The sequence below is a fragment of the Podarcis raffonei genome, chromosome 6 (assembly GCF_027172205.1).
Source record: "Podarcis raffonei isolate rPodRaf1 chromosome 6, rPodRaf1.pri, whole genome shotgun sequence".
Classification (NCBI taxonomy): domain Eukaryota; kingdom Metazoa; phylum Chordata; class Lepidosauria; order Squamata; family Lacertidae; genus Podarcis; species Podarcis raffonei.
This window is the reverse complement of record NC_070607.1, coordinates 23,322,361-23,336,308: the sequence shown is the minus strand read 5'-3', so window position 1 is coordinate 23,336,308 and position 13,948 is coordinate 23,322,361. Positions and strand designations below refer to the sequence as shown.

Genomic DNA, 13,948 nt, shown 5'->3' with positions numbered 1-13,948 from the left:
ATCTTGTTTGACCAAATTGCGGGAGGCAGTGGAAGACAGGAGTGCCTGGCATGCTCTGGTCCATGGGGTCACGTAGAGTCGGACACGACTAAACAACAACAAGGCTGACATTGGTTGGGGGGGTGACACAGGTAACTCTAGGACCTACATCAAATGCCTTAAAAGTGTGTCTTTACCAATGCACCCTTGCTATTTCCGTCTTGATCTTCCTCCTTTCTTTCTGCCCTGATTTTCTTTGTGCAATTGGCTAACTTGCTAACTTGTTCTGATGTCACACTGGGGTTTGGGAAGGCTCAGCCCAAATAAATGCAGCCCGAAGGGGGAGATGCAGCAACCATCGACCATTTCCCCCATCCAATTCCCATTCAAGTTTTTTCATGTGATACCACAATTGTGAGGGATGGTGTAAGGAAATTAAAATCTTTCCCCAAGGTATGAAACCCATCTGGGTTGGTAGAGCATGAGACTGTCAATCTCGTGGTCGTGGGTTCAAGTCTCATGTCGGGCAAAAGATTCCTGCATTTCCGGGGGTTGGACTAGATGACCCTTATTGCCCCTTCCAACTCTACGCTTCCATGAAACCGGTCCTGTGCCCACACTGAGCACTACAAACCTCATTTTGCTTGGGTCTGGGGAGGCTTGAACCAGTTGCATTCTTGACATAATGGAAAGCAAACTTGGGAAACCCAGCTTGAAACCAAACAAATGAGAAACTAGCGGCTTAAAAAAGGATGGAGATGTAACTATTATCTTTCATTAAGAAACCTGAAACTAAAATGAGCAGACCACTGAAAAATAATCTGCTTTGGGGAATTAAACTCTGATCTTAGAGCAGGACATTGATCTACCAGCAACCCACACTTTAAAATACATTTGTATCTTCTACGGTTCTCATTGCCAGCTCTTGTAAGTTCTTTCATTCTTCAAGTCAACATCAATTAAGATTTTCAATACAAAGTGGAACATCTTTGCCCCATTCCCTTTCATATTACAATTGGAAGTAATGTTTTGTTCCTGGCTTCTTTTGAAATATTGATTTATTAGTTGTGTGGACCATGGTGAATCTATTTACTTGTTTTCTCTTCCGCCATAGGCCTAAACTCTGGGAGCTTGACCTGCTCTCGCAGATTAAATTCAAATTATGCAAACTGCTGCGTCGTGGGTTGTAACCCAATTAACAGGACACATATTGAGCACATGATCGTTAGTTTAAATGAAAGTTGTCAAACAGCCCAGTGCTCAAGATTAACGGGTCTACTTTCCAAATGCCTTTTGGAAGCCAAGAATTAGGACATCTCCATCTCCCCCTGGATTTTACATTGTCTTTCAGCCTGCCCTTCGCTTGGCTTTTTGTGTTGCTGGGACCAAAGCGAAATTAACTCTCACTTTAGATTATAAGCTCCTTTGGGTAGGAACCTGTAAAGGACAGTGTAGTTAAAAGGGATAATATTAACACAACTGTGTAAAAAGCCACATTGCTAAGATTTCCTTTGCTGTCTACTAAAATACTGCTTGCTCTTTTTAGAAGCTGGTGTGGCATTGACGGCATGCAGTTGTGTCTGAACTAAGGATCACAAGTGCACATTGGCAGGTGAAGTTTCTGAATTTCTAAGCACTTGAAAAAATACCAGTCACCTGTATGAGGTTTTTTGTCATTTGTCAGCATATGTCTGACAACAGGGGTGTAGTGGATGCTGTGCAATAGGCAGTGAGGGTCCATATATAACATGCAGAACTAGGGCTGGGCGGTATCAGCTTTTCTTTTTCTTCAAATTTTTTAAATTAAATTTTCCAAATTTATAACAAACATGTCCACAAACATAAACAAAAAACATCAAAAAACAAACAAACATATATCCTAACTGTAAAAATTCCACTTTTGTTATCATTGTTGGGTGACTTCCTCGAATCCGCCTGGCTGAGTTTCCATATATATCATTGTAGCAGTTTTCCAAAACTAGTTTCACATAAAATTTACTTGGTCCATTAACCTCTTTCTTTCTTTCTTTTCATTTTAACTTTTATCCATAGTATTCTACAACATCACATATTTGAATCCTAGGCCAATTTGGTACTCGCAAGTAATTCTATTTAATTTATCTTAACATATTTAACTAAATAATCTTTGAATTTCTTCCATTCCTCTTGATACTCCTCCTCCTCCTTCTGGTCGCGGACTCTTCCGGTCAGGTCGGCTAGCTCCAAAAAATCCATCATCTTCATCTGCCATTCCTCCACTGTTGGTACTTCTTGTGTTTTCCAATTCTTGGCCAGCAAAATTCTAGCTGCAGCTGTGGCATACAAAAGCAATCTGACATCTTTCTTGGGCAAATCCAATCCTATTATTCCAAGTAAAAAGGCTTCTGGTTTCTTAATAAATGTATATCTCAACATTTTTTCCAATTCATTATAAATCTTTTCCCAGAAGTCTTTCACCTTCTTTCAACGTTGTGATGTATCACCAGTGTATAGCGATACACTGCAGCGTTGGAAAGGAAGGAGCACCAACCCTGTAAGGTGCTGGGGCGAAGCCGCCGCAGCTCCCTCTGGAGTGTGGTGCATGGAGGGAGGAGCAAGGAGCATCAGCCCCGGCTCTGCGAGGTGCTGGGGTGACACTGCTGCCATCCCACTGCTGCCAGTGCCCATCGCAGGGAGGAAGGAGGCAGCCGGAGAAGGAAGGTTAGGCGCTGGGCAGCAGGCAAGCGCCACCCATGATATACCGCAGGGTGAAGGCACCATTGTGCTCTGGCCCTCAAACTGGTCCTGGATAATAATAATAATATTAATTTATTATTTATACCCCGCCCTTCTGGCTGAGTTTCCCCAGCCACTCTGGGCGGCTTCCAATCAAGTGTTAAAAACAATACAGCATTAAATATTAAAAACTTCCCTAAACAAGGCTGCCTTCAGATGTCTTTTAAAAAGAAGATAGCTGCTTATTTCCTTCACATCTGAAGGGAGGGTGTTCCACAGGGCGGGTGCCACTACCGAGAAGGCCCTCTGCCTTGTTCCCTGTAACCTCACTTCTCGCAATGAGGGAACCGCCAGAAGGCCCTCGGCGCTGGATCTCAGTGTCCGGGCTGAACGATGGGGGTGGAGACGCTCCTTCAGGTATACAGGACCAAGGCCCTTTAGGGCTTTAAAGGTCAGCACCAACACTTTGAATTGTGCTCAGAAACGTACTGGGAGCCAATGCAGATCTCTCAGGACTAGTGTTATGTGGTCCCGGCGGCCACTCCCAGTCACTAGTCTAGCTGCCGCATTCTGGATTAGTTGCAGTTTCCGGGTCACCTTCGAAAGTAGCCCCACATAGAGCGCATTGCAGTAGTCCAAGTGGGAGATAACTAGAGCATGCACCACTCTGGGAAGACTGTCCTCAGGATGATGTATCAATACATTGGCCAGGCCTATGCACAACCAATGATTAGACCACGCCCCCCAATGGACAGATATACTTGTAATATATGTCAATGAAGAATGCTTTTATGTGTTTCTTCATTGAAGTATGTTGCAGGTACATTCATACTTTTGTGAGTAAGTTGGTTGTGCATGGTGAACGCTGACATTTCGGAAAAATGGCCTCATATTGTGAACATCTTCCTCGTTCCACGACCTTCAGGGCAAGGTATCTACTGATTTAAAGGCCATATATTACCGCTTGCGCGTATGAATGCGTGCAGCTCACATATAACAAGCAAAATTGATGCATTGCCATATTTTGCTGCTCCTCTCTAGCATGCAAATGGTATGGTGAGCGCTGCATCTGAATTGCAAATGTTCCTTTTATGTTAATATAAATTTATATTTAAATCCCGGATCAAGGTAGGTGTCCACCCCATTATACATCCCTGAATCCTATTAGCATTAATGGGAATTATGCAAGCATGCTGGGCTTGACAACACAGCTGTTTGAGACGGACAAGGAGTTCCTTCCCTCTAGCTGTTCCATTTATGTATGATTCTCGTGACAAGACAAATCAGTGGTGATTCCACGCATAGGGTGGCTGTGTGCCAATTCATTAGCATGTTAATAATCCTTTCGAAATTGTCTCATGCTGTATTTTTCAGATTAACTTGTGTCTGTTCCGTTTTCACCTTTTCACGAGTGAGAGGTTGCTGGATTTATGCTACCTCCGTGTTCTGGGAGCTGTCGGCTCCCTCAAGCTTTGGTGCAGCATCACATTAAAGTCCTGGCCTTCCCTGATAAAGCACTGCTAGTATTGAGCCCCATCACGCGTTAAGGTTGACTCCTTTTCTGTGTCATATTGCAGTCCCTAAGAGCAATCAAAAGATCTAGCCTATCATGTCCATAAACGCAGTGCATGTAGCAGTTAAGAAGCTGTTGTTGTGGTCCAAGACGTTCACTATTCAAATGTTGCCATTGGAAAAAGCCCTTTTTCTCTCAGCCTCAATATGGATTTAGAGCTTTTTCATTCAATGACATTGTTGAAGGTATCTTTCGGAATTTGCGTACACTCTGGTTTCCAAAGTTGGGAATGTTCAGCTTTGATCTTCTGCTGTTTGCTTTAGCTCCTAAGGGTTTGTTGGTATTAATATTTTATTGAAAAGTTTTCAGTTTTAAATAAATGAAGGGATACAAAGAAAAATGAACGAAAAGAAAAATGAAAAGGCACAAAAACGTGTTGAGAAAGAAATAATATATGGATATGTGTGAAAAAATACCCTAACCCATACATTCTTTTCTAAAGTTGCAATTTTTATCTGAATACATATGTAACTATTAATAGCCTATTATACATTTTGTATAAACGCATTCCAAATATTGTCATATTTATTCAAGCAAAGTCTAATTTGGTAAGCAGTCTGTTCATAAGTTGTGAGTGATCATATTGCCAATCTATTTATTAAACAGGATCGTATCTTAGGAGATCCTAATGGCATTTTTTTTGGTGTGTGTGTGTGTGCGCACACACACACAGAGACTTTTACTTCATGTTTTAAAAGCTTTATAATATTTGTTATAATAGAGCGGTCATTGAAGTAAAATGTTGTTGTCTACCCTGAGCTCTCGGGGAAGTGAGCTATGTGAACTTTGGAACCAATGGTCTGTCTCTGGTTATTCATAAAAAATATAATATTTCGTTTACTGCCTCACATGAAAGGTCCATCCAGTCCTTTTACCCAATAAAGAGGTACTGCAAGTAAGCTCACAACTAGGTTGTGATGGAACTAGCCACCTCCTGTTTTTCATCTGAAGCTTCTGGTTAAGAGAGAGGCTTTTTCTGAACAAACTTTTTCTGGAGAACTTTCTTCTCCCAGGAATTCTACAGTGGCAGAAGCGTGAACACCATTCAGAATTATTCGAGGGTCAACTTAACTGAAGGTTGTTGGGTAGGTTCCATACAGTGTTGGAAATTATTTTTAAAACATTATCTTTTGTTGGGCTGGTAGGGTTAAGGGACCAGAACCTGCTCACTTTACCATAATGTGCACTCTAAAACAGAAATCAAAATTAGTGCATGGCTGCTTCTTAGCCAAGAACAATGCCCCATCATTTTGATGGCTGCTCAGAGTTATTCCTTTCTCCCATTGTTCCCTGCCCGACTGCTGTCTTCACAAGCCCCTTGTGCTGTGTTTGGGCTGTCTAAGTAGCTTCCATGTTTTGTTACCCATGTCTTAAATTTTCCTCCATCAATGAGCTTGACCCTTGGTCGTCAGGACTCTGGGGAAGGGAGGAAACCACCCTTGTCTCCACTGTTCAAGGAAGCAGGATGACCTCGTACTTTTCCATTGCAGTATTCTGTAGAATACACAGGATAACTAATCTAGCACTGCCGCGAAGCACAAGAACATCAGTATGGCTGATAATTGCCCCATATAATAGTTTCATTCTGAAACAAGAGTTCTGTGCAGTTTGAAAGCTTGCAACCCTTGCCAATAAAGACATGAGATGGATTCAGCGAAAGCAGATTGCCTTAAACTTTCTGGATGTTATCAGTTTGCCTATGGCAGATGAAACCACTTACGCAACAATCGCTTTAGTTTAGCAAATTAGGGCAAATTTCCCTCTTCTTTTTAGCTTTTCTGGGACTATTGGCACAGTTCAGTTCTATACACACACATAATTTTGTGGAAGCATGCTGAGCTGCATGCATGTAATCACGGCCCTTTGATGGCAGGCAGCGTTAGAAAATGCAAAACCCAGCTATAGATTTGTGCTCTTAATTCCTGACTTCATAAGTATAGTTTCTGTGGGTTTTATTTTACTGAATGCCTTCCTTGCAGTAATAACCTGAAAGTAGTCAGAAGTCTGTTTGGATTGTTTGTCCTTGTGTTTTCTTACACCCTATTAGTCTTCTACGCATGTTCCACTTCTTTTGAGCTCTTGGCAGGCTGTTCAGAACACCATTTCCTCCTTTTCAACCTGGCAAAGTCCAATTGTTCTTTGCTTACACTACACCAGCTTTTCCCAGAATTTAGCCTGGAGCTCGAATCCACCAGGGAGCCCCCTGTGTATTTAGATTATAAAACTGCTTCCTAAAGGGATCTTGATTGAATTGTGTCCTCAGATAATGCTGTCAAACTGCAAGTTCAGTGTTGTTCTTTTTTAAAAATTACCGTATGATGCTACTCAGAACTCTCGTTACGCATAAATTGGGGTGTGTGTAATCTTTCCCTCACTTGATGACCATTTCATCATTCCTAAAATGTATTTATTTTTATAGCCCACCCTCTTCTGAGAGCTTGTATGAGATAAGAAAAGGTAACAACCTTTTCTTATCTCATAAGAAAGCTGACTGATGCTGAGAGGTGGTTATTTGCACAGGGCCATTCGGACACAGCCAAGGCATGCTCTACTACTTAAATTTGGGTACCAAAAGTGTTCAGATTTTAAATGGTAAAGTACACACATGGTGTCAGCAATTGTCTGCCGGCTCTAGGTGTTCACTGATGACGGGTTCCCTGAGTGACTACAGAAATTGTACGTGGGAGTGGACCCCACGTACAGCTGAAGCACTGTTAAACCTAATCCTCTTTTCAGTTGGGCCACTTGGTTATAATGTGTGCACTAGGCCCCTCTCTTTTCTCCCACCAGTGGCGTAGCGTGGGGGGTGCAGGGGGGGCCAGCCGCACTGGGCGCAACATCTGGGGGGGGCGCTCGCCGCCTCCGGAGTCGCCGAAGAGCCTCGGGTGCAGGCTGTAGCACAGCCCCATGTCTCGCGGAACCGACGAGCTGGCAGTGGCTCTCAGCGCTCGCCGCGGTCCCCGCGCGTCAGGGCCGTGGAGGGCGCGCCAGGCAGCCCCTCCTCACAGCCCCGCCGCCGCCGCTGCAGCTGCTGGGCCATGTTGCATTTTCCTCGCCTCTCTGCCCTCCTCCTCCTCCGGGCAAGCGGCGGCGTTTGGGCGGCAGCGCCAGCGGCAACTCGCCTCAGATCACCTGACACGGACCCGCCGCCGCCGCCGTGGCTACCTTACCGTAAATACCCCAGCCCAGGCAGCAGCAAGAAGAAGCTGGCAGCGGCGGCAGGTTAGGGGTTAGGGGGCGCAAATTACTTGCCTTGCCCCGGGTTAGGGGGCGCAAATTACTTGCCTTGCCCCGGGTGCTGACAACCCACGCTACGCTGCTGTCTCCCACCATGGCAGAAAGTTATAAACATGTAGCACCTTTTTTGCTTTCGTTCAGGTTTATGCTGGTCTATTGGAGTAAGCAACTTTCTTATTTCTCATTTGGAACAACTGAAGGAAGACTGCCAAGTAACCCCGCATGTTAACCAGGTGAGTATACTATGCCTAGTGGTTAGAAGGCTTTGACTAGGAAACTGGTGTTTTGGGCAGATGATGGAGAGCATGAGAGGACTTGAATCCAGCACCACACACCCAACAAAGTGAGGGCAAATCCCTAGTCAACAGCTGCTACTCAGTCCCACATTGAAGCTGTGCCTGCCCCATTCCTATATAATGGAACCCAAGGGCTGGATCAATATTCCTTGCTAGCCACATATAGCACCTATTTTGCCCATGTACTGAACTGATTTGAGCATTAAAGGTTTGGGCAGAAACTGTACACAGAGTTCAAGTACTTCATCCAGTGAGAGCCAGAAGACCTGAACCTCCTGACAATCTGTTTCATTGAATACAGTGGTACCTCGGGTTAAGAACTTAATTCATTCTAGAGGTCCGTTCTTAACCTGAAACTGTTCTTAACCTGAGGTACCACTTTAGCTAATGGGGTCTCCCGCTGCCACTGCTGCGTGATTTCTGTTCTCATCCTGAAGCAAAGTTCTTAACCCGAGGTACCTGTAATTCCAAACGAGGTGTTCTGCTATAATACTATAAGAGAGGGGGGAAGCTTCTTTATTAACTTTTTCCATATGATGCATAATTTTATAAATCTCTTATCCCATCCTTTCCATAACCTGCATGTTTCTTAAAACACACCCACCCACCAAGGTATTCCAATGTACTGATAATTTATGGTTGACCTTTTCTGCACTTTCCCCTCATTTTTCTTCCTTGGGAAATAACACACTGTTAGTTCTCTGGCATTTGGTGAGTCTGAAAGCTCCACCTGGAGTATCGCTTTTCCATTCTTCCTCAGAGTCTTCAACAGTAAATACTGGGCATGTCCCATAGTCTGTTCAGGTGCAAGCAGCATGGGCAAACAAGCCACCTCCACCATGTCTCTGCAAACTGTAAACATGTGGTGCTGAATGCCACAGAGAGGTCAAGAAACTTCAAAGGTTGAAGAGATGGATGTGTCTGCTGTTTGAACCTTGTCTCTTATCCAGCCCGTCATTTTTGATCACAGTCGGTTTAGGCTGACTCAGCCTAGCCTTTGAGAGCCTGGTTTTTTCAGAGTCTGGATTGAGCAGATGCCAGGCTATTGTTCCTGACTATTGTTGCTTGGAAAGACAACATGTACTAAAGATGAGAAACAGGAAGCAGTCCTTCATCCTCCTCGGGGTGGACGAAATTTTCCACATTCCCTGTGTTGATGTCATGGTGCTAAACTAAGATAGTGTGTCGTCTTCTCCATCAAAAGTACGCAAAACGGTTAGGTCACTGGAAGACGTGTGACAGCTAAAGCAGCTTTTTTTCCAGAGAATTTATGTTGGATTTGTGCACATGAGGGGGTTGTGTTTTTCTGTCCAGGAACCGTGTCATTTTTTTTATTTGCTTAATCATCCATGCTTCAATTACGGGGAGGGGTAACATCAGAATAGTTCACGTTTTACTACGTTTTGCCACAGAATGACTTCTTGCGAGAATCTTGGGGCTATATTCGTCTCATATTCACACATATTTATTCCTTCTTCCTTTTGCCTGTCACCTCCTCCTATTCTCATATTCCTCAGGAGGAATTGACTGTTGATTTTGAGAGGTGGGACGCCATCATTGAGCCACTCCAGCCAATAACGTCAGTTTGGATGGGGCACACAAACAGAACACAAAGTTCCTTTCACAGATGATTTCTGCAAGCAAGCTAACTTATATGCCTTTTTTCTTTCTTTCTTCTGCCCACACTCCTCTTTTAATAAACTCCACATTTTCCTGACACATGGTTGCAACTAAAGGACAGGTTTCTATGTCAGCAGGTATACTGTGACACCTCTCTCCCAGTCTATGAAAGAGTAAACTTTTACATTCTGCTCTAATCCCTAACAACCCTTGGGTTGCATATTCATAACCACCAGATGAGATTTCACCATATCTATTAATTTAAAAGTGTGTGTGTCTTTGCATGCACACTAATCACAAGCCTAAGTAAGACTAATGAGAAATCAAGGACCATATTGTCCTTTTCCCTTTCCTTTCCTTTCCTTTCCTTTCCTTTCCTTTCCTTTCCTTTCCTTTTCTTTCTTTTTTTTTGGGGGGGGGGAGAGGTTGTGACCAGCTTGCCTAGTGGGACCATTTTTGGCATCAGCATCCAATACACTTTTTTTGCCCAATTTCCCGTCCCTTCTAAAACTTTCTATGTTCATGCCCCTCGTACTCTTTCTTCTTCCACTCTTCTCCTTCACTTTCCCCCCTTTGACTGTTTAAGTTCCTTGGACTGGACGTTTTTTGTTTACTTTATACCATAAAGTTTACAAGAATATTGGCTGGATTAATGTCACAGTGTAACCAGTCCATATATGTCAGGAGGGAAGAGACATGTATGCTGTGTCTAAAATATATATATACTTAAGAACTGGATAAGTTGCTAAATAAGAAACTTCAAGTAAGAATTCTAAAAAATACAAATTTAAATTAATGGGATTTTCCATTTTAAGGATACTTCAGCCATGCTGTGTGTGTTGTTTAAGAATGCCTATGTTTCCCCAAGTTGTCCCTGAGGTAGGACTTATTAACGTGCTACTGCTGCACCTTTGGGGGGGGGGATTCCTTCCCGTAACCCTCTGTTTAGATTTATGCACAACCAACTAACCTAATGGAAGATTTTGATGAAAGCCTTACAAATGAGGTCAAATTTGATCATATGGGTTGGCTGAATACTTGCCAGGCTATTCCACAAGACTCATCTCCACATAGCTCATGTGCTGAGATCATTTCATGATGGTAGAAGAGCAACTGTGTGAATTTTTCTCTACAAAGAGGTGGAATTGTACAACTGAGGTGAAGGCAGGTACTTGTATAGTGGCATTTTGGTGATAGGCAGGTCATGTATGGCTGTGCTGTTCTTTTCTGAGAACACAGTGTAATCTCAGTTTCTTATTCATAGGAACGTGGGAGAGGAGGAGGAGGAGGAGAAAGAGGCAATGATCTTGCATGATTGCTGTCTTGGGACAGAGTTCTAATGCACCCAGCAAACTGCTTCAAACATTACTGCAAAGAGTTGGTGCATCTCTGTCACTTCCGAGGATGCTGGCAGCCAGTGTACAAATTTTCCAGAGTACCATGTTTCCACCCAAGGGACTTTTTCCTGGCATTTTGAAGGGAAGAGAAAATATCAATATCAATTTCTTCTTACCTCTTTTTTTTAAAACTGATAGCACTCTGCCAAATAAGAAGTAACACTTCAGTTGCTTGACCTTTGAGTTGTGATAGATTAAAAGCTGGTGATGGTTTTAACTGCAAAGTTTCTTCTCTTTTATAAAAGGTTGAATACCACCCTTTCCATAGGCCTCAAGAATTAGTGGATTACTGCCAAAGCAGGAATATTGTTTTCGAAGGCTACTGCCCACTTGCTAAAGGTGAAGCCCTTAGTCATCCAGACGTAATTCAGCTTGCAAAGAAATATGGCAGAACTTCTGCACAAATATGTATACGCTGGAGCATACAGGTAAGTTCTAAAGTTGCCAGCATTCTTGGTCCCGTCCAGGTGCGCTGAATCCGAATAGATACTGGGGGAAGGGGCTGACGTCACGCACGATGTTGTGTGTGACACCCGGATGTGACATGTGATGTTTGTGCGTTGTGTTGCAGCTTGGCTTCCATTTCCAGTGGCTCCTCCACCTTTTCCTCCTTCTGCTGCTGCTGTCACAGGCTGGGGACCACTTCCTCTCCATGGCAGGAAGAGGAGGAGCCACCAGGTTCCTGGCTCATGTGATAGCATCATGTACAGCATCGCACCTGGACAAACATTGAGGGGGGCTCAGCCCCCTGCTAACAAATATTGAGCGGGGAGGAGGCTCAAAGGGGTTCAGCTCCTAGGAGCTGGTGTCCCTGAACCTATCTCTGTTTTAAAAATTTGTCTGTAATAATAATAATAATAGTAATAATAGTAACAACAACAACAACAATAATTTATTATTTATACGCCGCCCATCTGCCTGGGTTTCCCCAGCCACTCTGGGCGGCTTCCAATAAAACACTAAAATACAATACCCTATTAAACATTAATGTATTTCCTGCCCACCCACATAAAACATGCCCAGTAATAGTAGACATACCTCGTGTGTCTCTTAGTGCCCTCAGTGCTAGGAGTACACCGATGTTTCAAGGTTGTTGGGTGGCTATTTAAAGTAATTGGCTTGAAGTCTAGACGATTGTTGGGTAGAGAGATTGAAAGATACCTTGTCCCTGGGACTAAGTTTAGCTTGGCTGTTCCTTCCAGTGTTACACAAGCAATCTGTTAGTGGAAGAGATCCAAAAATTGAGCATCCTCTTCTTCTGTCAGTGTAGAACTACGGAGGCTGAAATACTGGCCTGCAAGAAGTGGGGTCCTGTGTGGATTAATTCTTTGTCAATGCCACTGTGCCCAAACTTGATCTGCAGAGTTGTGTTTGATGAGCGCATGGCTCCTCCAATGGATAGATATACTTGCAAGTCATTTCAGTATTAGTGTTTTATAGAGAGGCTTCTAATATTGTTATATTCGGAGACACATAGGACCCAAAAGTGACTGCAGACGTCTTGCTAAAGGAGGTATTTTGGCCTAGTGCAGGCTTCCTCAAACTCGGCCCTCCAGATGTTTTTGGCCTACAACTCCCATGATCCCTAGCTAGCAGGACCAGTGGTCAGGGATGATGGGTATTGTAGTCTCAAAACATCTGGAGGGCCGAGGTTGAGGAAGCCTGGCCAGCGCTTCCAAACAGCAGATGAAGGGAATAAACCTGTATGTGGGCTGTACCACTGAGGTAGGGGTTTACAGGGTTCATAGGAAACTAGCACATCAGCAAGAAGAGTAGACTAAAATACTTCTCCCTGACACCTAGTTTCCATGTGCAGGGGTTTTTATATGGAAGAGCTTTCAGTCATTAGAATTCCACACCTGGTACATTCCAGACACCTGCTTATCATCTCAGCTAAGCTGAATTGTTTCAGGTTAACTTAACATTTGTAAAGAGATGATTCACTGACAACTTCCACTAATTAGACACATTGACTTGGGTGAGATAGTTCTAACTCATTCTCCCACTCCCTCTTTACGTTTTCTTTTTAAAAATAGAACTTTAGGAATATATAAATTGTTTTTATTTTTCATTCTAGAATGGCATTGTCACTATTCCAAAGTCTACAAAACCAGAGAGGGTCCTGGAAAACTGTCAGGTAAGAGCAGATTGCCTTGTGCCAGATGTACATGAATTATTGTACTTTGGACATAACTTTTCATTATTTTACACTCCTCTTCTGCCATGGCATGTGGGTGGCGCTGTGGGTTAAACCACAGAGCCTAGGACTTGCCAATCAGAAGGTCGGTGGTTCGAAGAACTTCCTGACAGTAAGAGCTGTTCGACAGTGGAATTTGCTGCCAAGGAGTGTGGTGGAGTCTCCTTCTTTGGAGGTCTTTAAGCAGAGGCTTGACAACCATATGTCAGGAGTGCTCTGATGGTGTTTCCTGCTTGGCAGGGGGTTGGACTCGATGGCCCTTGTGGTCTCTTCCAACTCTATGATTCTATGATTCTATGAATCCCCGCAACGGGGTGAGCTCCCATTCCTCAGTCCCTGCTCCTGCCAACCTAGCAGTTCAAAAGCACGTCAAAGTGCAAGTAGACAAATAGGTACCGCTCTGGTGGGAAGGTAAACGGCGTTTCCGTGCGCTGCTCTGGTTCACCAGAAGCGGCTTAGTCATGTTGTACACCGGCCCTCTCAGCCAATAAAGCGAAATGAGCGCCGCAACCCCAGAGTCGGCCACGACTGGACCTAATGGTCAGGGGTCCCTTTACCTTTACCTTCCGCCATGCCATGTCTATTAACATAAGGTGGAATATTTGGGAATAACATGAGAATGAACAAGAACTTTAGCAAGCACACGTGTAAGGAAACAATGAGAAGTTAAAAAGCTATTGATTGATCCGAAACATCACAATCCCAGTGACAAAACATTGAGAAAATGGCAAGGAGCCAGGTGACGTAGGCACCTCCATGAGAAGAACAAAAGCATAATGGCTGCATTATTTAAAAAATGTAATATAGTGTATTAAGGGCATCATGTGCTAAAAGAGGAAATAAATCCTGCAGCAATTCCCAGTTAAACGTAGACTAAAGCTAAATTTGAAACGGATAAAGCTAAATTTGTATGTTTTAAAATGAGGTGGGCTAA

At 43.6% G+C, this 13,948-nt stretch overlaps 1 protein-coding gene across 3 annotated transcripts in view; it reads left to right on the top strand.

The window, feature by feature from the left end:
• The window catches only part of LOC128415426 (glyoxal reductase-like), a 75,590-nt gene that overhangs the window by 44,039 nt on the left and 17,603 nt on the right, over nucleotides 1–13,948 (top strand). For all 3 annotated transcript variants that reach the window (XM_053391606.1, XM_053391608.1, XM_053391607.1), the window contains exons 4-6: nucleotides 7,646–7,737; nucleotides 11,063–11,245; nucleotides 12,895–12,954. In XM_053391606.1, the coding sequence (XP_053247581.1) occupies nucleotides 7,646–7,737; nucleotides 11,063–11,245; nucleotides 12,895–12,954 (335 nt within the window). The remainder of the gene's footprint in view (nucleotides 1–7,645; nucleotides 7,738–11,062; nucleotides 11,246–12,894; nucleotides 12,955–13,948) is intronic.